General features: G+C 38.7%; 1 protein-coding gene across 2 annotated transcripts; it reads right to left on the minus strand.

Moving 5' to 3' along the window:
• Nucleotides 1-617: 617 nt before the first annotated feature.
• LOC110041362 (general transcription factor 3C polypeptide 3-like) lies at nt 618-26,715 on the minus strand. 2 transcript variants are annotated; one of them, XM_020746638.2, is made up of 21 exons: nt 26,380-26,715; nt 23,722-24,135; nt 22,336-22,412; nt 21,763-21,880; nt 20,510-20,619; nt 19,406-19,462; nt 17,560-17,647; nt 16,720-16,778; nt 15,975-16,214; nt 14,051-14,135; nt 13,166-13,227; nt 11,469-11,649; nt 10,251-10,360; nt 7,895-8,024; nt 6,658-6,741; nt 5,849-5,919; nt 5,002-5,362; nt 3,938-4,062; nt 3,758-3,845; nt 3,589-3,680; nt 618-874 (listed from the first exon to the last, which is right to left on the minus strand). In XM_020746638.2, the coding sequence occupies exons 1-21, from the start codon at nt 26,597-26,599 to the stop codon at nt 758-760; spliced, it is 2,889 nt and encodes a 962-aa protein (XP_020602297.2). In that variant the 5' UTR covers nt 26,600-26,715; the 3' UTR covers nt 618-757. The 2 variants fall into 2 exon arrangements, with proteins under 2 accessions (XP_020602297.2, XP_089142690.1); XM_089286564.1 differs by lacking the exon at nt 3,589-3,680.
• Nucleotides 26,716-26,724: the final 9 nt, after the last annotated feature.

Consider the following 26,724-nt stretch of genomic DNA (forward strand, 5'->3'; position numbering starts at 1 on the left):
AACTGGCGAATAGCCAAGGTTAGCCTGAATGACATGCATTAAATTAACATGCATCTCTATTTCTACATCAGTAGTTTACAAGCACTTGCATGTGGACATCAGAATAAGGACGAGACATCTGGTACATCAGCTGAGTCAGCATTCCAAACGCTTGACATCAGCTTATACCATTACGTGCATCATCACGCGACCACATGCATCGCCTCCGGGCGCCTTACTTGATGGGAGAGTAAAAAGCCGCCCACTATTCACAATATTCGTGTCCAATCTGTTTCCATTCTTAACCAACCAAATTTATGATGTTAAGAGACATGAAGAAACTACTACTTTATTTATTATTATTATTATTATTATTATTATTATTATTATTATTATTATCATTATCATTATTTTTATTATTATAGTGGAATGTGTGAAGATTTGTAAATAGGTTTTCTGAGGAGATTTCAATAAAGTTCTTGTTATCATTAAATCATTATTGTTATTATTATTATTATTATTATTATTATTATTATTATTATTATTATTATTATTATTATTATTATAATCGCCAAAGAGCATTAGTTGTATAAAGTACGACCTACTGAGTTTGGAACAAGAAAACAGTGAGAAACAAACACCGTAAACTAAATAGACTTTATTATTATAAATAATACATAATTTTTATGAGCCATGTACAATATATACAACAGGTACAGTACTACTCTACTTGCTTCAGTATTTACTGCTGATACGGTGAAAACGCATGAACAACGTGTCATATCCAACAGTGCTTAAGCAAAAGTTCTTTAGCCACGACTTCGTTTCCACTTGCTCGGTAAATTAAAGATAAGTTGAAAGCTGCCTCCCTGTGAAGATCGTGCTTCTCTGAAAACTGAATAGAACGAAAAAAGCTAGTAAAAACGGGACTAGTGCCATATTGTTACTAACTGTTCTGGCAAAGCAGGTACACAGCAGACAGAGAGTAACATTCACAGCAGCCGCCATGACAATTTTCATGTCCTATTATAATGCAATTCAACAATTATGTTAAGTGCAGATAGCTAAAATGTTTGTATAATTATGAATTTTTTCACCCTTATTATAAGAAAATTCATAAACAGAGAGCTTATTTCCACGATTCCCCTGGCGATTTTGTGCCTCCTTAACTAAAGCAGTGTGAAGAAGGGCGATAACGTCGTCTGTTTTGCGCGTCCTCCATTAGGTCGTCTGATGGTTAAGCTGTTTCATTTGTTCCAGACGTATTATTCGTCTCGGTCGTTTTATACGTCTTAGTCGTTAAACACAGGCTTTCCAAACGATGATGAGTTTCATTTAGAACTACAAAGAGCTTGGACGTAATACAACGCTAAAGCTTATTTGCCAATTTTCTGTTGCCGCCATTTAAGAGTTCTCAGCGTTCTTCCCAAAAGCAGTTAACAATTATGGACTATCAATTTTCATATCGTTCTAGCTGACGACAACTGCGCCCTCGTCACTTATCACGCATATCCTGGTTAGCGACCTAAACCATGGTTGATCACAGGGTAAATATAATGGTCATCTTGCATAAATATTTTATTATTATCATTATCATTATCATTATCATTATCATTATCATTATTATTACCAGGAGCCATAATCGGGGACGGAGACCGTAAGTCTTGGGATCCGCGCGCACCTATGATATGGGACAATTTTTCTATTTTTAGAACAAATTGCGCCATCCTGACGTCATATATCCGCGCGGATTCACGCACATGTCGGGGGCTCTCGCGTGGATGTTGTCACGTTGCGTGATCAAATGGTGAGAGTTGAGAGATTCTCTTGCGTATTTTTCACAGCGATGGCAGGGAATAAGGCAGGGAATACGAACCAAGGCACTTATATGTAGTTTTATGCTCAGAACTAACGGAAAAGGTGGGTTTTTCAGGGTAGAAAACAAGACTTTAATCTCGCGCTGGAAATGAATAATAAGATCTGCTCACGCTAGTTGTAAGCTTACGGGTATGTTTTTACGTTTGTTCTGACTTAAGAATATAGCAAGAAAACTCTCTACTCTGGTATCGAGTTAATTTGTGAGTTTCTCAGACAATGGTTAATCATAACCAAAACCTGTTTTGATGGTTTCTTATTGTTTCTGCTTGTTTGGTGAGTTTGCAAAAGTTCAGTGAAAGGAAAGTCTGACGCGTACAATTAGCTCATTTGCATAGTGCAGCTCGTGCACTTTCAAGTCCGAGTCGGTGTTTTCAATTGTCAACAAATCTTGACAAAGATTTCTTTCGTTATCTTTTGTGCTGAGATGCTGCAACAAATTTCACGAACGCAAAAAAGGCTACTAACATCATGTGTGTTTCTTCAACATAAGCATAGTGAAGTTTTACACTGCAAAAATGAAAATAGACAAGGAGTTTTGATAACTCGATCAACAAAATCAAAATCATTATTCCAAGTTGATTAAAGAAAGCGTAATCGTAACTTTGGTGATTATTTCTGCTTTATTCACATATTTTCAGCTAAGCTAAATATGTTCTCAAACATTTATCAGTCTTAAACACATTTAAAAACTATAGAGCTATTGTTTGAGTTCGATGTACGCTCTCACACGAAAGTGCGATGGAACTTCGGTGCAATTTGTCATGTTTACTGGCTGCACAAAACACGCATCGGCGGGCGCTCTCATTTATCGACAACAGAGAATTTACTGGATTTTTGCACGAATAAAACTGAGCAGTATCTACGGACGTAAAGTTATTAAGCCTTGATGAAACATCAAGCGCTGCTTACAATTCAAGCGAAACTCAAATTAGCAATTATTTTGTTTTACTTTTCGGTCGCGATAGACTGACAAATTCCTTGCAAGCGTGTGGCAAGAGGAGCTAGGAAACTATGAAGTCCTGAAGCTCTGCTATATCTAAATATATCTAGCTAGTTTTTTGCTGTGTAATGGAAAAGCTGTTAACCTTCAACATATGTGAAATTTAAAGTGGAGTAATGTACAGCTCATGTAAAAGAAGCATCCGTCGGAACACAATTTGGTCAGTGATATATATAAGCTTAGAGCGGAACATACCTAAATTCGACACTGTCTTACTTCACTCAAACTGGAGCAGCTTACGACGAAAATACTTAAGCAAAATTCCAACAGACGTAAACGCGTTGAGTTGTGGGCCAAAAACATGAAAAATTTCGGGAATTTCGGACGCCATTTCCCCCGCGCGACATCCGCAAAAATCCTCGCAGCATGCACGCGCGTGTGCCGCAGGTGATGGCGCAATTTGTTCTAAAAATAGAATTATTGTCCCATATCATGGGGACAACCCCAATACTTGAAATGGCGCGCGCTTACGGTCTCCGTCCCCGATTATGGCTCCTGTTATTACACAATTCGAGAGCGAATAATCTAATTGTTTTAATACAAATCTACTAGTCGATCAAAACTTTATCTAAATCCTCTTCACAGACTTTTCGAAAACGCAAAGAAGCGGTGCTATTGCTCGGCTACTCGCCATCTACAACAGAATAGAGAGTGAGTAACGCAGCCAATCAGAGAACAGCATTCGTGATAAAACGCAAGTAGAATGATACTAATACGGATATGATATTTACCTTGGCAGTTTTTTCTCCGCCAGTTTTTGAAGCCTCGTGTAAAGGAAGTTCTAACGCTTTGTTATAATAGTGAATGGCGAATTGAAGGAGCCCTAGAATAGAAATGGAGGAAGGTAAAGACTGACTCTGCCTCAAGGCAAGTTAGATGGCTAAACAGTGACAAACTAACCCAATTGATGGAAGGCGCGTCCAATGTTATAAAATGCCTCCTGGCATTCACCACGTAAACCAAGATATTGAAATAAAAAGACGATTCCCTACGGAAAAAGATCATTTGATTGTAAGAGATAATCAAGAAGCATGAATTAGATTTTTTTGTTTTTGAATTTATTCAAGCATCACTACGTACTTGTACAACACATGAATGCCTCTTCCGAGGAAACCGCTGACAAGCTAAGTGGATGTACTGCAGGCCTAAACATAGTGTGATAAAAGGATCGTCTGGTTTTTGGCGGAACGCTCGAACGTATTCACCTGAAGATAAACGAAAAAGAATCCATAATTATCTACTAGTTTCAAAGAAAGCCTACGGAAATAGTAAAAACAAACTGACACAAATACAAAATAAAACAACAACTGGATTGGAACCCAGGACATTCACGTGCAAAAGACCCGAACAACATTTAGTTATAACAGGAACTCGTTTCAGGCTGATACTAAATCAAATTAGTAGAATTCTACTAGTATACTAATGCAAACGCTGCAGTCTGATTGGATGAGCCACTCGTCATTACTCGTACACTATCGGTCATTAGTGTGCCGTGGCTTGGGGTCGCCTAAAAAATCGGAAACATTTTCTGGTTACCCTGATGTTTCTAGGACGATTTAGAAATAACACTGCATAATTCAAAACTCAAGAACAAGAACACTCAGGAAATTGACCGTCGTGCAACTATAACTAACCCTCTGAGTGTTTCAATGAACTGATCTGCGCATGTAATCAGTTGCAAGATTAAAACAATAATTCAATCCAGGTTCGGAGTTGCAGAGGCGTGAACTTAAAAACTGCATATGTTGAAAAATAATTGGAAATTGTTGTTTGAAAGAAATGAAGTCAAAATTCTACCACAACAATAGCTGTTATTGCAGTTATCAGTGGCTTGACACACAAACGAGGCGAAAGGGTCAATTCTGCATTGTATTGACTATAATTTCGTCTCGTTTGCATGCCTTTTAAAACAAAAGAATATTTGACCGTAGACTCAACTGTAATAACAGCTATTAGATTATGAGATCGAGATTTCTATCAACTATCACTTCATAGAAATCTCGAGCTCGTAATCTAATCAGCTCTAATTGTTGATTTGAATCGACTTTGAACTCAAGCTAACGTGGACCTCTAACGTAGTAAGTGTAAAGCCACAGTATTTTGTCATAAATTATAATATCATTCTGTAAAACGGTAACACTAACCTATTGCAAATCTGTAGCTACCACTGACGAGAGCATTGTGACCGCTGTACATCACTAATGGGAACTCATCCGGATGTTTAATCAGGAGTCGTAAAATGTATCTCGTATGTCTTGAATCGCCTGACTTGGCGGTTATTCTGGACAACATATTCCACAAGACCGGGTTTTGTCTGTCTCTTGCGATGAGTATTTTCGTGGCGTCGAAGGCTATTTTATACTCTCTGTTAAGATACATTGCCACAATACTCATGAAAACAAGTTCTGTCTGGTAGGAGTCAGAAAAGCGGTCTGAAGAGAGCGCACACAACATCAAGTGTTGGGCTTCAGAATGACGCTTTATACGACTTAGGTTTGTCACAACCTACAAGAAAGACAGGCTGGAGTTCAAGCAAAAGTACCACTTTCAGTCTCTTCTAAATTTTTACCCTGTGACAAAAGGACAAGACACTATTCGATGGGAACAAACGGGGAAAATTAAGTCACAAAAATTGAAAATAGAAAGCAATCGGATTTCAGTATTTTACGTCAATCGCTCAAACATTAATCATTCACAAAAGCAATCATTTCTTTAAATCTTGCGGATCTTCCCATTGGGTTTTCTTTTCTTCAATTATTATTTTGCTTTTTATGTTTTCCTGCTGCCTTCCGTCCATCCATCCGTCTGTCCGTCCGTGCATCCGTTCATCCCTTCTTTCGTTCGCTCGTTTGTTGCCTGTTCGTTCGTTCGCTCATTCGTTGCCTGTTCGTTCGTCCGTCCGTTCGTTCGTTCGTCCGTTCGTTTGCTCGTTGGTTGGTCCTTTCTATCATCCCTTCGTTCGTTCGTTCGCTCTGTCATTTTTTCACCTACATTTTTAAACATCTCCCACCATTCCTCGATTCTAAGACCAGTATCACCACTACTGCTGGCCGCGGCGATACCTGGAGAAACAAAACAAAAATAACAATGACAATGATAATGACAATGACAATGACAAAGACAATGGCAATGGCAATGGCTGACAATGATAATGACAATGACAATAACAATGGCTGACAATGATAATGATAATGACAATGATAATGACAATGACAATGGCAATGACAGTGGCAATGGCATTGGCTGACAATGATAATGACAATGACAATAACAATGGCTGACAATGATAATGATAATGACAATGACAATGATAATGGCAATGACAATGACAAGGCTGACAATGATAATGACAATGACAATGACTGATAATCAAATGATAATGATATAATAATAATAATGATAATAAAAAAGCACCACTTCATCTCACCACTTAAAATTATTCATAGCATTGTACAGATCCAAGCAGTAACAAAGCCTTACAATGAGAAACACTTACGAGTACTTTTGGGCTAAACGAGCAGTGTTTTCACGCGGTTTCCTGAGGTAAAAACCAAGCGGTGTGCCTGGCCATGTGTTAGTCTATATACTGCTTTTCGCTTGCTTACGGAGAAATTAAACACTCTTTTCCTGTGGCACACATTCCTTAACTCGTCAGGGAACTTTTCTCAAGAGAACGAAACCGCGCGTGACGTCCTAGTGCTCGGAGATAAGCATTGCGTGACAAGGTCTACGAGATATTTAAGTGCAAAAAGTCACATAAGAGTTAGCAGTCACAAAATCAAACAGCTGCAATGACCTACTTGCTCTTGAGCGTGGGTCTTCCTGCTCCGAGGCTTCTTTTTGTTTCATTTCTTTTTTGAATCTAGTTGATTTCAGGGCTATGTCTGAAAATAAACAACAGAAAGTTACTCACCGTCCATTTCCTTTTTCTAACAATATCACTTTCTCGTGATCGTTATAACCTACAACGAAAATGGTTTTTTTTCTGTCCTATAAGATAATTGACAAACAGACTGAAGAATAAATATGAGCAACAAAAAATAAACAATGTTATTGTAGCATGACTGCCAAGTTAACATGAGTAATGGTTAAACATAAAGTTAACTTGTACCAAGCCAATGACAACATTAGCGTTGAAAAGATGTTTGTTATATAAAACTGGAGTTGTTTGTGCTGATTTCAACCAATGAGAAAAACAGCACCTCAACACGTGTAAAATTAAGAAAATTCCTTACGTACGCGCGCTCATATACTATGCTCTGTTTAACAATTATTGCACGAGCGCGTGTTGGATATTTGATGGTGGATAGCCAACAAGGCGGGTAGAGTCGAGTTGGCTATAATCATTTCATATCCGACAAACGCGAGTGGAATAATTTTTTTTACTAAAAACGTCTCCAAAATATAGAAAACTAAAATAAAGTAAAAATAAAATAAAAAAGGTAAACAAAAAATTCATCACGGGTACGCTTACCATATTTGTAGAGCATGGTAAACCTATGATGGCTTAGCCAATGAAATTATGCATTATCCAGGCCCAGTCTTTTAATAATAATCGTTATTTCATTACATATTATTCCCAGTAGTATGCCATGAAGATATCGAAACGCTATCGAAATTTTCGCTTATACCTTCATTTCCATTTTGACATTCAGATTTTAGTTCCCGCAAGACCTTCTCCCAGGCTTTCACTGTCAATTGATTCAGTGAGGTATCCGAGACGAGCGCCCGGGACCACGTGAGCCGAAATCGAATGTCCGAGGCGAAATATCGAGGTCTAGGAACGAGGCAAGTTTAGATTAAGATGTTCAGTCCCTAAGAGGTATTTCACAAATCTTTTGCTCCGGTCTCTTTACAGAAAAACAAATATTTTGAAGACATCCGTTGGAAACTATGCGTTTTATGAATTACCTTAACTAGATTTAAGTGTTGAATAACAGTATCATTATTTTGTTTTTCAATTTGTACCGCATTTTAATATAATTTTTCTACAGCAAAGGAACTAAAGAATGTGTGAAAGAGTATCGCTACACAAACCTGCCAGATCTTTAACGTAATACACATCAATAAAAAACAGCCTGAACATCTCAATTCCAGCTTCGAGAAATTCATCGATGCGATTCTGTGAGTGCAACAACGCACATTTGTGGAAGAGTAGTCGAAAATCCTGCCAAATGAAAAATAAAATATATACAGTATAATTCAAGTGTAATGGTGCGAATTTATTCCACACAGATCATCTTCAAAAACCTTTACTTCGCCATTTTTTTCCCCCAAGTCTACGGTTAGTAATGAACTTTCGATGAGCTTCAAATTGAAGGAAACCTGAAAATAATAGTTTACAAAGATAAAAAAACACCAAAGATATAAAAGTAAACCATAAAGAAACAAGGATGGTTAAGGATGGAGAAGATTAACACGGATTACAAACGGCGAACTTGAAAGATTTAGGCTAAGCTTTTCAAGATGCGCAAACCGTGACGTAGGCTCGATTTCCGCCGCTTTCTCGAGTCCGGTCTACGTTCCTCCCCGAGAAGAGACGGCTGGACGCATGAGCGGCAAAGCATGTCTGTGACGTAAATTCATAATTAAATTCTTGCGGCGCTTCAGATGGCCGAAAATGTCATCCGATGACAATCATAAGCAGGCCCACATGACGCCTACGGCTCGTAAAATTTGTGGCGTTTTTACCACTTCTTTATTTAATTTTGGCCTTCCGACCTATTTTGTTTCACATTATTGTTGCGGAAGGGCATAACATGCTGTGTTTTATAGAAGACTAAAAAAAAAGTAGAGCAGAGCTGTTCGACTATGGTGTAGCAACTGTCATGTCAAAGGTCACACATAAGTCGTATGGTGTGTATGGTGTTGACACCATGTTTATGTTTTGCTAGTTCGGTTTGCTTTGGCTCATTTAAAAATTTATTTTTGAGTGGCTTCGCCAGAGACTGGTGTCGCTTCCCGTCAAGACGACCACCGTACACATCAATTTGACTGAGTGCTTTGTTTCTTGAGATCGATGTTTGCGTTTATCCCTCTCTTCGTTGACTTTGTTCGTTATCTGACATTCTGGCTCCACATAATTCAAAAACAGATTCTAGTCTGCTGACTATTTTGCGTGTGTATATGCCACTATGGTTTAGATCAGGCAAGATTTCATCAGTTGACACGGCATTTGGTTAAATGTCCCACTAATGCGATCGCACTTTATATCGCACAACTTCTTTGCTACTGCGACTAATTTATGCAGCCTGCTCGATTCAGGCAGGCAGATTTCTTATTGGTTGAAATTAACAATGCCACGTCCACGAGTCCAGCCGTGAGTTCGGGGGAGGAGCGCGGGCTCCTTTCCCGAACAGCGGCTGGTAATCGAGCCTAACCGTGACGTAGCACCTTTAATCTTTCTCGATCATAACAATCGTTGTTTATATCTGTTATATCTGTGTTTCCTCTGGAAAGTGATTTTGACAAAGTTTCTTTAATAAGCCATTTCCAAGTTGTCTTTTGTCTCTGTTTCAAAACGAGTCTTCGTGCAAAAACTTTCAGATGAAAATGAGTTTGATTTGCATGAAAATGGACCTGTAGGTGGAAAACATTTCCATATGAATGGTTTCGCGCGAAGACTCCAAAGGCAACTCGAAAATGACCTATTTAGTGTGCTCATTTCTCCTCACGTTGACCAAACTTGTTCACCAGAACAGCGAACTTCGATTGAACCAACCACGCCTACAAGGAATACATAATTTCCGGCAACTGGAGCCGAGTCTCATGAATCCAATCACATATAACAAGCAATGAAATGGTAAAAATGCAAATGATTTTGTCACCCAAGTGAAACTACCAACACTTTATTACTCGGTTATAAAGTGTTATTCAATCCAACGAACTGAAATAAGTTTGTTTCAGTGTTTCTTCAGAGTATTCGGGGGTATATTGAATAGACATCTCAATAGTGATGATTTCCTTTATTCTCATAACCTGACAGCTCGATAGTATACTGATATTGTAAGGAGAAACTACTCATCGATCACTCTTTGTAATTCAGTGGTTACAAATAGGCCACGTTCGATAAATCAAAATTCTAACATGGCTCCGAGGTTTTCGGGTTAAAATTACAAATTTTTTAAGTTTCTTTTGTCCCTCAATTCCCAAAAGTTACTTGGATTCAAAGAAAACAACACCAAACATAGAGGTTTGTCCTGAAAGCCTCGGAACCATGTTAGAATATCGATATATCGAACGTGGCCTATCATTGACCCTGTCATAGCATGCTAACGTAAGCGGCTGGCCGATTCTACCACAATCCATCTAATCACAGCCGACTCAAATGTTTAAATTCTAGTGATCCTACTGAAACAAAAATTAAGGATGACAGCAATGTTGACTGACCAACCTGTGGCTGTACCGCGGACTCCCTTTCAGACCCCTCTGATTGCACGGAGCTTGTATCCATGGCAACTTCTTCCTCGGTGGAATCGACAGCGCCCTCTATACCTCTGGGATCTAGCATGTCGCCAATATACAAAGAATAGAACAAGCTCTGACGAAACGTCTTCAATAGAAGGATACTTCAATAATAGTCAACTATTAGACAACTCGACCCTATACATATGGCAGTAACTATGACAGACGTTAATAATGCTGAACTAACTCCCGTGGGTAATGTATAAAAGAAGGTCGGAACAAACATCAAACTGTGAGTCTGGTAATTACGCTACTCTCCGACGGAAGACAATAATTTCGTCTTTTCCAAAATGACGTGTTCGTGAGAAACAAAGCGAGCCTAGGCTCAAGAAGTTAAAGGCCAGACTTTACTTAAATAAGACCATTGAAATGAACTGACCAGTTTATGAGAACGTCCACAACATTATCGTAATTCCATTCATATATTGTTTTTTGTCTCCTTTCCGAAGCTCCGGAGCTCGTTGCAACCAGATAACACGTCAAGAGCGTTGTTGAATGGTTTCAATGTCATGTTCATAGAACCGAGCACAACGAAATTGATAAATTACTCAGAGCAGACAACATTGTCTTCATTTGTTTATTTACCTTTCATTGTTTGCTCAGCTCTGAGTTAGTTCACGCACCTGATAACACATCCAGGGTCTTGTTAGTTGGTTACAGTAACGCGATTATTTTACCGCGTGTACAAAAGCTGAAGCGGGTTTTCACCAGCGACTGAGTCAAAGAAGTCTGAGTCATAAGAGTGCTTACAACCTAGTGAAATCGAAAATCGAAAAAGTAAGTTATCACTTTATTATAAGCGGCGGAGTCAAAGCGGAATCAGTGTTCTGCTTCCGACTCCGTCACTTTGATTTTCATCGGATCGTATCGCTCTGTGCTTCTGATTACGACTCCAACCACGACTCCGTCGCTTGAGAAAACCAGCCTCAAATGCAATTAAAAAGCTTGTAGAACCGTTTTCAAGTGAGTGTCGTAAACCCAAAACCAATTACTTACCAATCAGACTACTAAACCAATCTCAAACCGAAGTAACACCAACACCAAAACCAAAGTAATTTTCTGATTATTTTCGACACTTAATTGAAAACCGCTCTAACATTTTATAATCTGTTCTTCGTTTCCTTTGCACCGATGGCTTACGACTTACCGGATAACACATCCAGAGCCTGGTTAGGTCTCCCAAGCTGTTGATGAAGAGAAGCCAGGAAAAGCCGTGCATCCAGATGATTTGGAGCTAAGTTGACCACTCGTGCGTATGCTGATGCAGCTTCTTCTAGTCTGCCGAGCGAGTTCAGACATTCCCCCTTCTTTAGCCATACTGCAGCAGCCTAAAGGTGTTTAAAACAATTAAAAATCTATACAAAATCCAAAGGTGGATCTCTGAGAGTAGCTACTGCCACAGGTGAAATATTCTCCGCTATGATTTCCTTTAATTGGCCATTTTACAGTTGTGTGCTTAGTTACCCAGCCTGTGACTGCAAGCGAGGCTGGAGATGGCCTTGCTTTGATACAGACCTCCCTGCTTTTCTCATGTAAATGCCAACTAGTTAGCATAAGAACAACTTGATTTACACAACAAAAGCAGTGAGGTCTTTATCAAAACAAGGTCACCTCCAGCCTCGTTGCCATTCAAAGGCCAGGTCACTGAACAGACAACTGTAAAATGGTCTATTACCGTAAACACCGGCGGATAAGCCAGACTCGCAGATAAGCCACACCCTGAGTTTGGCAACTCAAATTACGGGAAAAAAGTTTTTTGAAAAAAATCAAAATAATTCACAATTGGAGTCTTTAGAAAGATTCTTTGCATATACATTTCTTGATTTACTGAAAGTAAACATTGGAAACAGAGAATACTTCAGACTAAAACCCTTACCTGTAATTTTAGTTCTGAAATAGTATGGACATGATTTCTACCAACTCTGGTATATGTTGATCTTTCTCTGGTATTTTTCAACCAGTATTTTTTTGTTTTCATTCCTTTCAGTTTTTTTAACAGAATTTTACATACAACATCAAGAACGCTTTCGTCCGTAGCTCGTAGCTTAGTGGGTAAATTGAGAGTAATGATGAGCATTTTTCGCGACATTTCTAACGCGGTACTGTTCTCCACACTTACCGCTGCTAAATACCACTTCCCACTACGAAACCAAATTTATACCAAGCCCTTCCCACCCCTAGACAGGTCTTGCCATGACATCAGTGACCGACCTTGTTCTTAGTAGTTAAACTATGACAACTTGCATGTCTCTGAGCGCGGCCTTAGTTAACCGGGCAGTGACAGACACTGCCCTGGATCTGGAGTGAGTGCGACGCTACAACCATTACCTTACAAGAGCTGTGGTAGTCTGTAACGCATTAACAGGTAACGATCCCTGTAACGCAACCCAGGACAGCTTTCGAAAACTTGAGAAATTCTGGTGATTTCCAATACACTGAAACCGTCGACTTTTGAAATATCAATTGCGACATTTGAGGCCAAATCAATTTTTTCGAGGTAACGGTCTGTTTCAACCAGAACGGTCTGTTCAGTTCGACCAGAACGGTCTGTTTCAAGGGCGTGCGATTTCATACTGATTTTTCCTCTACTGGCCGGTGAATTTTTGATATTTACCACAAAAATCAAATTGACCACAATTTTCTATGGTCTTCACAATTATAGACCAAGGAAATGACGTCATAAAATAATAAAACTTTGCAGGGAAACCAGATGAGTTTTGAACCTTTTACGATGTTATTTCTCTGAAAGAGACCATTGTAAAAATCGGTTCAATTAGTAAACTAGTCCACGTATTTACGTTAAAAAAAAAAAACAGAAAGAAAGACAAATAATTCCTCACTCACCATGCAGTACTTTTCCGTTTTAACAAGCATATCAAAGATTGGCAAAGCCTGTTCCCAGTCACCTATACACACAAAAAAGTCAAGGCAAAAAGGTGAAATCGCACTCGAGCACAATTGGCTCCCGCAGCTTTTCAGTTTCTATTACATGAAACAAGAAGCTGTGTTGCCAAAACTGCTACATCTTAAATCCAACGTGCGAACAAAAAGATCACCCTGCCACCTGAAAATGTACAACCTTGGTATAATTTCACTACAGCTCTTTTCTCAACCACACTTGATAGTCGTTTTTTAACATGGGTTCGTTAACAAGACCACCACATCAGTCCAAAGTTTACCGCGAGCTGCCCACTGACCTTTGGATCATAGACTGAGAACAGTCTTCCTTTTCTTTCTATACCTAAGCTCGAGCGAGTGGGAATGGGGACGAGCTGAATTACGCGATTCGAAGGTGAACGCCTAAGGTCGTCCTCGTCAGTCCTGGACGCTTTCGCTAGCTCGAACTAAAACAAAGAGAGAGGGGCAGCTCAGAGTCAATTTGAATACTGAAAGTACGAATTAGCAAATTCGGCGTGACCTACGATTGCAGTTACTCAGAAAAAAAAAACAGAATAAATAACCCAAAATATGCCGAGTCAGGGCTGTGTTCTAGAAGCGTGCGGGTGCCACAGGAACGTTTGCCTTCAGGCGACTGGAAAAACTAACTTATTTTATTTACATAAGCTGAAGTACAGGGCACCCAGGATTTCATGGTTAGGAACCTTAAGCTCCTCGTAGTTTTTTTTAGATCACAGCCTTGTGACTGAATTCTAGGACAAAACTTGTTTCTCCCAGTCCTACTCAAAAACCTGCGACTCGTGTTATGTTTTATACAGACACTACACTCACCATTCTCTGCATAAGCTTCACCAACATCAATATACAAGTCGCCAACTGCCTCCACTGACTCCAAGAAAAGTGGAGCAAGAATTTCCTGGTAGAATACAAGTAACAGCCATTGTGGTATAAACAAAAATGTAATAATCATAACTGACAGGTATGGTTGTGGAACGTGCGGTGGCCTCATGGTTGGTGCGCTCATCTCCTGATCGAGCGGTTCGGGTTCGAGCCCTGGCCGGGGACATTGTGTTGTGTTTTGGGCAAAACACTTTACTCTCACAGCGTCTCTCCCCACTCAGGTGTATAAATGGGTAGGTACCGACAAATTTAGTGCTGGGGTAACCCTTCGAAAGACTAGCATCCCATCCAAGGGGGAGTAGAAATACTCCTGGCCACTTGACTCGTAAAGACTTTATCCACTTTACCTATAGTATTCTTATACAGTTAAGAAAGTCACTGTGTGTTCAACAGTTTCCAGAAATTCGGTAAGGTTAATTAAAAAAGGCCTTTAGGACACTAATCAAATGTAAAGAAGCACTCTTATGGTCTAATTGATGCGATGCTTGTGTTTAGCTACATTTGAGTTTTTGAAGAGATCAAATTAAGGAATCGAGCTCGAATTTTTCTTAGATAACAACACGAAAAAGACATTATTGAACAAGCCTTTTTAGGCCCATATTGGAGCACTATTGATAGGGTTAATTTTTGAGCAATTTTAGAGGAAAAAATAAATAATAAGTAACATAGTAATTGGAACGAGTGGAGAACAACACAGGGAGTAATTGTAAGACACAAGGTCCAATTACTAATTTGAAATTTAAAGCCTTTTTTTGAGCAAAAAATTCAGAAGCGCTTTCCATGAGTTTTAAAAAGTGTAGGAAACATTAAGAAGGAAGTCATTAACGCGCGCGTAATTGACGTGCAAATGGCGTAGGTATCCAATTACAAAACGTTGTAAATGCGAATCTCCCTCTACACTACGCCGGCGGAATTTGAACAGAAAGGTTTCACTATGAATAATAATAATAATAATAATTTGTTGCCCGGAGCCAATGACGAAACCAGCTTCAATATCATCAATAGCTGTGCGAATCTTTAATAATAATAATAATAATAATAATAATAATAATAATAATAATAATAATAATAATAAATATTTATATAGCGCCTATCCATGCCTGTTCTAGGCGCTGTACAATTCGCCAAAATGAGCTGTACTAATCTTAATAATTAAAAATGTGTATTTAAGAAAGTAATAAAAAGTAAAAATCGCTAAGAATAATAAGTTTTCTTAAAAAGACGAGTTTTGAGTTTGGATTTAAAAGAACTTAGATTGTCACATGAGCGGATAGAAACAGGTAGACTGTTCCAGAGTTCAGGAGCGGAAACAGCAAAAGCTCGAGAACCATACGTCTTCAGGTGAAAATTCGTGGGGTTAAGAAGTAATAAGTGTGATGATCGGAGGATTCTGGAAGGTTGGTAGTACGTTACTAGATCTTGAATGTAGACTGGAGATTGTTGATGAAGAGCCTTAAAGGGAAGTAATATAATCTTGAATTGAATAATCTTGTAAAAGCATCAAATGTTTTCTGTCCACACTACGTCGGAGAAATTTGAACACGCACCAATCACCTGTCATTTTGCATTTGTGTTTGAGGAAAACTCGGTCAGGGGAATATCACAATTATCTTCACGTCATCATTTTCAAAACGTTTTCCGTCCACACTAAGACGCGGAGCTGGCGTTTTCAAATTCCTCCGATTTGAAGAGAGTTTTCGAAAATCTCCGTTTTCGTGGCAGATTAGTACAGTGTGGACGGAAGGCCTAACGTTAACCGGAGAAATAAAGCTCCGTTTTCAAATTCTCCAGCGTAGTGTGGATAGCCCAGGGCCTTGATATGAAAGCAAAACTGTAAGAACTTTTCCATAGTTACCTTAACTGAGTGTAACTGCCTAACATGAATAAGGCACACGGCAATTTTAACACGAAGATCAATCGGAAGGTCTTCAGGTACAATCCACTTGACTGTAGTTTCAACACTGCCTTCCTGAGGAGAAGTGGCTGTGTTTGTCTCCTGACCTAGACTCTGTAGTTGCGTGAACGATGTTAAAGGCGATTCCCCAGGAAATTCTTCTATCGTTTCCTTCTTAATATCACAATATTTTGAAATCATCTGAAACAGAAAAAATAAATCAAAATGTTAAACATTAACTGCTATCAGTAGAATAGGTACGGAGGCTTTGAAGGTACATGTGAAGCATTGATTAATCACTGCACGAGAAAACAAACCCTTGATATATATGAATGCATTTTCCTAGTTACTTGGTACTCCGTTATCCAAGCGTTTCACTGCGTTTGTTACATTGGATTTTCACAGATTTTATCGTGTGGAGGGGGCTTGGCCAAGTGGTTTAGGGCGCTGGATTTGAAGGTTCAAATCCTTCAACCTGCCGCTATCTGGATTTGTTCTCGATAGCCCCGAGTTCAACTCCTCCACTGCGTTGTGTAAATAGCCAACTGGTCAGCCTCCCACCAATAATCTAATAATCTGTGTTCTATTTGCAATATTTTTTAAATTATTTTACAGTGTCCCCAATTAGTACAACAGTGCTAAATACACTTGACACTTACACAAAGATATTTATTTTATTTTATTTACTTATCCATGTATAATTTACCTCTAATGCAGGTTCATAAGCCTTGGATGTCATATGGAGATCAGCAAGCATATTAACAGCTGGGCAACAAGATGCATTACACGCGGGTTAATAAATTTAATAGAAACATGTTGAAGACTTATTTTAAAAGGACATAACAAAGATCATTTAAGCCAAAAAAAAACATGAAAAATACAGATAATAAATTTTGTGTTTTCTAACGAAAGAGCCCATTTCAGGCCGTAAAATGGTCCTTTGCACAAAATTGTCACCTAACCTTGTCAGTCATAAAGAAAATGTTCGTGGCACGAGAGAGATGTCAGAAAAGGAAAGTGCCATCATATGAGAGACGATTGAAGTCTAAATGTAAATTGTAACGCTGCTCAGAAGAATGAAGATCTTAAAAGATAAGATTTGGGTGAAACTAGATCTTGTTGTATGGCAAGCTTGGCCATCGAAAAATGGTCTAAATTGTTTGGACCTTCATTTCCTCATAACATCTCTCGCTTTTTGTCATGTTTGTTTAAAAACAAACATGACAAACCTATTCGTTTCAGTCCAGGACTTTTTTTTTTGATCGACCAAGACCATGTTACAAGCTAAAACATTTAGAACCTATCAAAGATGGCTGAAGATGGCAGAAGAATCGGTCCCTTTAAAGAGCGTCAAAATTTTGCCGCCATAAGACTGATTTATTTCGACTTTTTTTCTCAGCGACTTTTAACCGCAAATATTTTGCTGCCATAAGACTTGTGTTTGCATCTTCCTCGACTTTTTTTCCTAGGTTCCTGTATTTGGACCTACAGACTACAAAGGAGAGGCGAGAACTTGCTAAAACAACAGGTACAAAATGCAACTCACCTTGGTTGTTAACATCGCTTGGATATTTAGAAAACGCAGCTTGTAATAATTTAATAACTTCCTCCAATGCATTGTTTTCATGATACAACTAAGAAAAAGGTTTGAAACACCTCATGTTAAACTTACAGGAAGTGTGTATCTTAAAAAAAATCACAGAGCAGCTTATGGTCAAGATACTGTTTATTCTCCAACACATTAATTGATGACATTATTATTGTCATAATAATTAATGAATTTATCATTCTCCGTTTCTCATACGATTACATGTAGTTTCAATTGAGAGGAAATCTCGAGCAATCAAGACAGTTGTGCACTGTATTTGTCGACTTTGTTGTGTGTTCATCTTTTGTGTTCAAGTTACACTGATGTACAGACCTCTTACTAACCGAGTTCGAGGGCCGTACTGTAAGTTACGGATTCTCGTTTTTTCTCCATCAATTTATGGCCCAGGCGCGAAGCGCGCTGGCCATAAATCGACGGGGAAAAAACGAGAATCCGTAACTTACATTATTATATGGCTCTGTCTCACAAGGACTGGGAACTACCAAATTCGAGAATTTGATTGGCTGAAATCAATCTAGAAAGAGATCTAGATTTCCCCATGTAGACCGGCATCTATAGACCGGTACTGTTTTGCAGAGAAAATGTTGCAAACTAAAATGCAAAATCATGGACTATTTTCTTCTAACAATATTTATTTATGGAAGTTCCAAAAAGCCTGATGAGAAAAAAAAGCAAAGGGGGCGAGCAAACTTTCGCAGAATTAAATTCAGCTCATCGCCGTTCGCAAGCAAAATGTCAGTTTGTACAAACCAGTTGCATTAAACGAATTAAATTGTTATTGTTTGCCATATAATAAACATCTTATTAACAGAGCTTAGTCGGTCTGTATGGGAGAATCTTGACCTCGGTCGTGTGCACAGACCTCATTGCGTTCGGTCTGTACTCCCGACCTCGGTCAAGATTCTCCCATACAGACCTCCTGCTTGGTTAATAAGAGCCAAATAGGGACCAAAAAGACGAGGTTAGTACGATGTTTGTTATATCTCTACTGTGTGTCTGATGGGTTCGCGAACGATTTCTATTCACGCGGAACGGCTTCAAATTTCTTTCAAATTTTTTCGCTTAGTCCGTCGTGCGTGACGCGAAAGAAAACCGCGAGACAAAAATGGCCACGCGAAGCGAAAGAGGGACTACTCGTAGTCTAGCAAAACGAGTCAATTTGAAATCGTGGTTAAGTGACTCTCAAAAGTCGTTAGCAGGTATTAATACGCAATTTCAGAAGTAAAAGAAAGTTTTCAAATTTTACCTGCTAAAAAAAGTTAAGAACACTTAGCGATAATTCACCTAAACTTTTGGCAAAAACAGCTTCAAAGTTTAGCGGGCCTTACAGCAGAATACGGCCCGCTAAATTGACCGATCCCAGCGCGCGTACTAACTGAGAGATATAATAATACGTCACAAACTACGGTCACAATTACAATGTAAAATAGCTTGTGATTGATTTGCTTGGATTTCAACATGAACACGTTTGTGCCTTTAGCATGTCTACAGTGAGCGCCAGCCCAACATGACATGATTTTTATGAACTTGACAATGGGCAGACATCCAATGATTTAGCAGCTTGCAAAGTCAAACAATGCTGAACAGAGGGGTGAAGAGGAACCAATATTTTTGTCCTGAACTTGCTTCTGACAGTTTTTTTTAAAGTATCAAATGAGTGAGATCTGTAAGCCTTGGCCATTTGGGCAAGACCTTTTATCACTTAACCTTAACACCACTTAGTAACACGTGCGAAACAAAAATTGCTTGCTTACTGTACAAAAAGTTAAGCATTGCATCTTACCTTTGCCATCTCACAAGACAGATCAATATATTTAGCTCCATCATCCTCTGGCACAGCCTACAAAACAAGGAGAGTTACATTAAACTAACAATAATAATCATAATAACATCAAAATATTATAAACCTGCCAGAGAGAGCAAAACCTTAAAAAATTCAAACTGCAGTGTAATGACTCACCATCACTACTTTCTGGCTTAGCCATGTTTGGTGACTTTTTACATCTTTAATTTAGGAGGGTCACGACTTATCTAAAGGTTGTGTCTTTCAAAAACTCGCTTTTTCATCAAAACTTTTTTGTTATTTGTTGATATCATTTACAAAATATACTGATCAATATCTTTCACATTGAGGAAAATGAGAATGAGTAATCAAATTGAGTTAAATTAGTAGAAACTCAACAGAACTGCAGAACTTTCAGAACCTACAATTTTATGCATGTCAAATGTAAGTCAAACATCAAGAATAATTTTTCCCTTTAACCCTTTACACCCTAAGGCGAACGGCAGTTTTTCCCAAATCAGCAAATGAAGACTCACTGTGTGTGTGCAATATACCATTTGAAAGCCATTGATCAGCTTATAAGAATTGACATTCACAGCTATGAAGGAGGTAATCATTTTGAGAGAGACTTTTTAGTTGCTTTAAACATGTATCAACTCTCCAATATCTTAGGTATACCCCTAAACTATAGCTTAGTTAGCAGTTCTTTGTGCATAGGTTGATGTGATCAACAACTCTTGCATTCCATACGCATTAGAAAAAAAAAGAAAGAAATTGGAAACTTGGTGGGGTAGTCAACTATGTATTAGATAGGAGGGAGTCACAATATTTTGACTTCAATGAGTAGATCTTTACAAGACAATTTCTGTGGCAAAAATTCATAGAAATCTCTACAATATGTACAAAGTTACATGACATTGTGTGCCAATTGGCACTCATAGGGAGTAAAGGATATCAGTGAATATTGTCAATGATGGCATACAATACAATCAAGACAATTCTTGAACTTCAACAAAAAAAAAGTGTCTTCTAATACTACATTTATTAATTAGTTTTTCTCTTAAAGTAATCAGTTACTTAGACCTATATGACTGCACATATCACCTTAAGAGCTGCTTCATAACATTCCAGAGCTTTCTTAAGATCTCCCATCTGATAACACAAGGCTGCTCTCTCCAACAGAATGTTCACATTTGATGGGTCCAGCTTCAGTGCTACATGTACATGTATGTGAAATATTATCAGAAGGAGTTCAACTGATTATAGGCACAATTGCATACAATGACATCAGTGAACAACAAGGCTAAAACCTTAAAGTTTTTAATTGTTCAAATTATTGTAGTTTGTCTTGTGTGATTGTCCGGGTGAGGGTAGTTCTGAAAAGAACTGTCATTTTCTTTCATCCCACGAAAAATCAATGAATGGAACTCTCTTCCTGAGAATATTGTGAATACAACGTCCTTAGATAGTTTTAAATCAAAGTTAGTTAACAGTTTTTAATATTCCATTGTATTAGTTTTAGTCCTGAGATTTTTTTAATATCCCATTGTATTATTTCCATTCAGATTTTTACAGTTGGAGTGATACTGTATCTCACGATTTTTACCGACGACATTTGGACAAGCCAAGTGGAAGTCATCTTCAGAGTCAAGTGAATAGTGTGTTTCAGTCGATGGTGATAAGAGTCAGGTCCATTGAAAGTGATTGGTCAGTTTAGCTGTGATGGTATATAATTATTGGCTGAAAGACTTGTGTATATAGTTTGTTAGCAGTCAATTGATCAGTTCTAGTAAGTTTTCGATCCACGTGAACGGTAAGTATGCAAGTGTCCGGCAGTGAACCCGACATAATTTGCATCACACAGTGTGATGCAACACCCAACACTTACATCAACACATAAGTGAACATCGTTATTCAGCCATTGGGAAACACCTTGAAATACAGCAGGGCAACAACAGAACAGAGACTGATCACCTTTTGGAAGTTGTGAGGAAATGTACATGTAGTGCCCAGCAAGTTCTATTGCTTAGTCTACGAGATGCTGTACATAAAGGTCATCAAGCCTTCTCTTAACACGCAAACTGACTCCATTCACTCCAACCTGTTTACGTGACACTTTTGTACATTTTTATTCCTTTTTTTTTCCTTACTGTGTTTCTTACCTCAGGAATTATACCCATAGGACCTGCAAATATTTATGTATTGTTTCATATTTTGTATATTCTTATTACATCTTATACGAATTCACTTGATAATGGCCCAAGGTACGTGTAGCATCGAAATGTTGTTCGCTTTTTTAAATGTGTTTTAAAAAATCTCTAAGCCCTTCACTTCTTGATCAATTTAGGTTAGGTTACCTTGGTTATAACAAGTTAAAGCCTGCCCAAAGTTATTCTGTTCAAGGGACATCATTGCCAGCTTTAACCATTCTTCCACATCACCTGACTTGCTAAGGTAAGCAGCGATGAGGAAAAACTGTAAAGGAAAACACAGAAATTAACATTGACTCAATAATTCACTGAGCATAACTCCAGTGAATATTTACCAGGGTTTTTAAGTTAAAAAAGTTACTGCAAAGATTTATTTTAATTAACATATCAGCCACAGTTTTGCAACTTCACAGCAATTGGGTGAATTGCACTAATTAGTACAATGTACATGTACTTTTACCCACAATTGACAGCAAATGCCATTCTCCGATACCAGACAAAGAAAACAGTGTTTGTCAATAAGTTGCTTAGCAGTGTTTGATAATGTTCACAGCTTTCACAGATCTGTAACTAGTCTTTAGTACAGCGTACATGTACCTGCACTGTTCTTTAGCTGGATAATAGGAAGTGGAGACTGTTGATCAAGTGCTTTCATAAAGTTGCCAAAAAACAATTTATTGAAGCTGGTAATGGAGATGGACTATTGAAAGTATAGTGTACCTGGAGTGCCTTGTCTTGGTCCCCTTGTTCCTCGTACATCATTCCTAACGTCTGGAAAGGTTCTGAACACTTAGGAACTGAAAAATACATGTATTGTCCAGATCAAATTTTTGGGCATGGCAGGACAGTCATTTCACCTGAGTCTCCAATATATCTTCGAAGTGGAAGGTAGTGAAAACTGCAAATCTTAGTTAGTTCTCTCTGTACCAGGAGGTGCATAAGGCTCAACTCCTGTTCTGCAATCAGCCACGACGTGTGCCAAACCCCTGACTTCAGCTCAGCTAGCCCATCCACCCACCCATATGCAAGGAGATGTTTTTTGTTAAATTGATTTAGAGACCAGTTAACATTTGTATAGTGGCTGAATTACCTCACACAATGCATGACCCACCTTTTCGCAAGGTCTCTGATGAATTTTCTTCCCGTCCCAAGAGCAAGAGTATCAGATCTCTGTTGCAAGTTCTCGCTCAGAGAGGAAGATTGAACAAGCAAGCTGGCAAAACAAAAATGAGGGGCCAGGAAGAGAAAAACTTCAGGAAAGGTTGGGAGAGCCTGTAAGCAGTGTTGTAAATACCTGATTTTGTACTAATACTTCATGTATGTCACAGCAATGATATCAACAGATGTTGCCTCTGACCTTTCATCATATATGGAAAGTCCATTACATTATTTCCATGATTCATATGTAACGTTTTTTTTTTTTTAAGAGTACAAATAATAGGCCATGTTCGATATATCTGTCAATATTCTAACATGGCTCTGAGGCTTTTGGGACAAACTCCTATACTTGGTGTTGTTTTCTTTGTATCCAGGTCTCTTTTGGGAATTGAGGGACAAAAGAAACTTTAAAAACTTAATACATTTTTGACCCAAAAGCTTCGGAGCCATGTAAGAATATTGTATATTGAATATGGCCTATTAAAAAATGATTTTTTGTGGGTTCTAAATAGCTCTTCACACGGTTAGTTTTTCTCACTTGCATTACCATTTACAAAATAATGTAATCCAACATGGATATGAGGCAATTTTGGGCTGAAACTATAAAATAGCCCGAATTGCCTCACATACATGTTAGGTTTTATTGCAATCCTAATGAGCAAAATTAACCGTGAAAAGGGCTACATGTATTAAGGCCCCACCCTGCTCCGCTTCAATTCTCCTCACTTGGCCCCTCAATTATAGTGTTCTGCTTGCTTCACAATTTCCTCCTGCTACTTTATTCTACATGTAACTTGAAAACCCCGCTCCTGTCACTAAGGATTCAGGGGAGTTGGTCAGAGTGACTGGCCACCAAGCACTGGAGTAAATTTTTTTTGCCCTACTCAGTTAAGCCCCTTCAAGAAACAAGAATGAACCAATAAAATCATACAACAAATTGTTCTGTACCTTGGCGAATTAACTCCATACATATTCCCTTTGCTTGTTCAATTTCTCCTCTAGCCCATAAAATGTTAGCTTGACCCATAGTTTGCTTCAGTCTTTGTGGTAATTCAAACAGTTTTCGTCGTGCAATCCTTCGTTGCTTTTGCATTGGAATCTCCTCCATAAATTCATCAACACCTGTGCCTCCATGTTTCTTTGCACTTTTTGCAGCTGCACGTTGCAATAACAGATCTGTCATTTTAACAGGAGCTCGAGATTTCTTTGTTGGCTCTACGTTTGACATATCATTATTTAGATCACTGTCAGTGGTAGGTAATTGTTCTTCTGAAATGCTGGTCCCTGCTTCAGCTGAGTCAACATTTCCTATTTCTGCCAGTCTAGCAAAAATTGGATCTGATACAAGAACAGTTATCGTCCCTAAAAAGAACACAAAAAGGACATGAGATATTAAAGACAAAACAGCATTTAAAGAAAACGGCAAAACTTTCAAGTTTCTATGACATGTTTCAACAGAAGCCACTGTCATCTCCAGTTGATTAATGTACAAAGCATTAGAAGTTGAATTTATAATAAACAGAAAAATGCTGATTGTGACAACGAAATGTAAAAGTTTTCTCATTTTCTTTAAAGTTTTGACTAACTTGCTGGAATTATCAACTGAAGGCCCTTTCCAGGTTAAAAACAGTATTTGTAAAGATGAGCATCTAAATGATAACTGCTTTGAAAGATACCATTTCAAGGTACATGCATCTTTCAACTTTTAATATCACATGTAAGTGTGATGCTTTGTCTTTTGTAGGTTGTGCTGTCATCCTGTCACTTGAGATTCCAAGTACCATTCCCCCCCCCCCCTTCCCTGCTCCATCCTCTAGGGGTACTGTACACGAAGACAAAATATTGCTGATACAAAAAGACAGAAACAGAAGATAAATGAAAACATGGATTTCTAACAAAGAGACAATAGAGAATAATTATAATGGTAGGCAGACTGTCAGCAGAACCCCAAACTTCCTCTACCCCTGACCCTCCCAAAAACACTAGACTGCTACATGCCCCAGGAGGGATACTCTCAGAATAATTAAGTGGGGATGTGGGGCCCACTTCCCAATACCGTACCCTTACCCTGTTTTAAGACCAAACTTCATCCTATTTATGACCTGACCAAAAATTTGATGCCCTATTTAAGACCTGACCTTTTATCAATACCTGTTTCAGACCTGCCTTATAAATAGTTCCCTAGTTCAGACCATTGTTAAAGGCATTGTGAATTACTTTTGTTGATGGTCTTATCAATAATGATGAAAGGTAGCTTCTTCAAAAAACATACCCAATTCAAGATTAGAGTGCAAAAACCATACCCTATTTGAGACCAAAACAGCCAAATTAATGCCCTATTTCTCACCAAAAGGAAAAAACATACTCTTTAACACTGCCCAGGGTCCGAAATTAACTTTTTGAGGCAGGCGCCAACTGGCGACTGAATTTTTTTTTTCAGTCACCATAGGGAAAAATTTGGTCGCCAAAAAGTGTCAATAAAATTTTTCCTTCGCAGCTAAACACAAACCAAAATTTTTGGTAGCCAGATGGAAAATTCTGGTCGCCAATTTTTCTTTTAAGAATCAGAACGAAGAGAATGCGTTTGGGGCCTCAATGTCGATTTTTCCACTAACGAATAAGATTAAATACAAACACGCTGATTATTTATACACCTACCACTGAAAAACCACGACGAATGGCCATATACGCAGTTTTGTGTGACTGCCAAATTTTTCAAGTCAACCTTATACCTTTTCTTGTCTCTACCTTTTGGAGAAGAAATGTACCCGACTGAAAAACTGGCATTTGGTTCTTTGCTCTATGGTCAAAACGATCTTTCCTTTCGCGTTCTGTCAAGACCACCCATGAAAATTCGTCTTTCCATTGGGGGTAGAAACTTGCGTTTAGCTGACGACTTTTTGATTGGATGGTTTCCTTCCCCGTCCATATCAGCACATTTTTCCGTTCTTGCTGGCAAAATATTTGCAATGGATGTCATCAGGAATCAAACCAGTGCTGAAATCATCTTTTGACCACTTTGACAGACGCCCAGAGAATATCTAAATCTTCAACTAATCTCTCCATGGATGTTCCGTCTCCACTTTGTAATAAATTACGGAAAGATTTCAGAACATCTTTGGACACCACATCGCCTGGATAAATATTTATGACCAAAGAATGCACAGCCTCTTGCGCCCGCAATACATATGTTACGGGAAACTGCTGAAGAAACATGACAGCGAGGCTGCGCACTGATTGTGACTGCGAAACATTGTGGTAGATTTATAATAACAGGAAAATCGGTTTTATACTTTGAAAGCAGCGGAAAGGTAAAAAGTGACCAATTGGTGGGCGGCTTTGAATTTTATTTTAATCGACTTGGCTGAAAATCAAAGTTATTGTTTGTATAATTATTGTGGTGACCAGGAAAGCGCAATTTCGGACCCTGCTACCCATACCTGTAAAGCCCATGTAATGGAGTTCCCCCCGCCTCCCCCCACCACACACCCTCTCCGGGGCTACATGTGCACCACATTGGTGCACATATCATTTCTTGAAAATGCTAGGCCTGGAAGTCTAGCGGCTCACATACAGTGAACACTGTCAACAAGTCGATATACTTACCAGAAGATTCACTATTGTCTTGGCTGGCAGCAGGGCTTACTTGAGAATCGCTAGCCTCAACCATTTGTGCTTGCATTTCTTCCTCCTCGTCTCTATCAACTTGCATGCTGTTGTCATCTTGCTCTGCATCGCCTGCTCCCACACCACCCTCAATCCACTCAGCAAAGCTTATCTCTCCACTAACATATTTCATAAGAATAGACATCCGTTTGTCCTCCATTTAACCGTGAAAAAGCGTGCAAGTAAACACAAATTATTGGAACCCACGTCTGTCCGCCATCTTTGGCCTGGATGCTAAGTAAACGTTCATCCGGGAATTCCTGCACATCGCAGAGCTCCATGGGA

The sequence above is a fragment of the Orbicella faveolata genome, unplaced genomic scaffold (assembly GCF_042242905.1).
Source record: "Orbicella faveolata isolate gen_17 unplaced genomic scaffold, um_ofav_v1 contig_14, whole genome shotgun sequence".
Classification (NCBI taxonomy): domain Eukaryota; kingdom Metazoa; phylum Cnidaria; class Anthozoa; order Scleractinia; family Merulinidae; genus Orbicella; species Orbicella faveolata.

Excerpts from the sequence above, each read along its gene's own strand:
- LOC110041362 (XM_020746638.2), bottom strand. The coding sequence starts at position 26,599 with ATGGAGGACAAACGGATGTCTATTCTTATGAAATATGTTAGTGGAGAG. Across the intron at positions 14,136-15,974 it reads GGCAGTTACACTCAGTTAAG|GAAATTCTTGCTCCACTTTT; the intron begins GTAACTATGGAA and ends GTATTCTACCAG. Across the intron at positions 3,681-3,757 it reads ACGCGCCTTCCATCAATTGG|GGCTCCTTCAATTCGCCATT; the intron begins GTTAGTTTGTCA and ends TTTCTATTCTAG.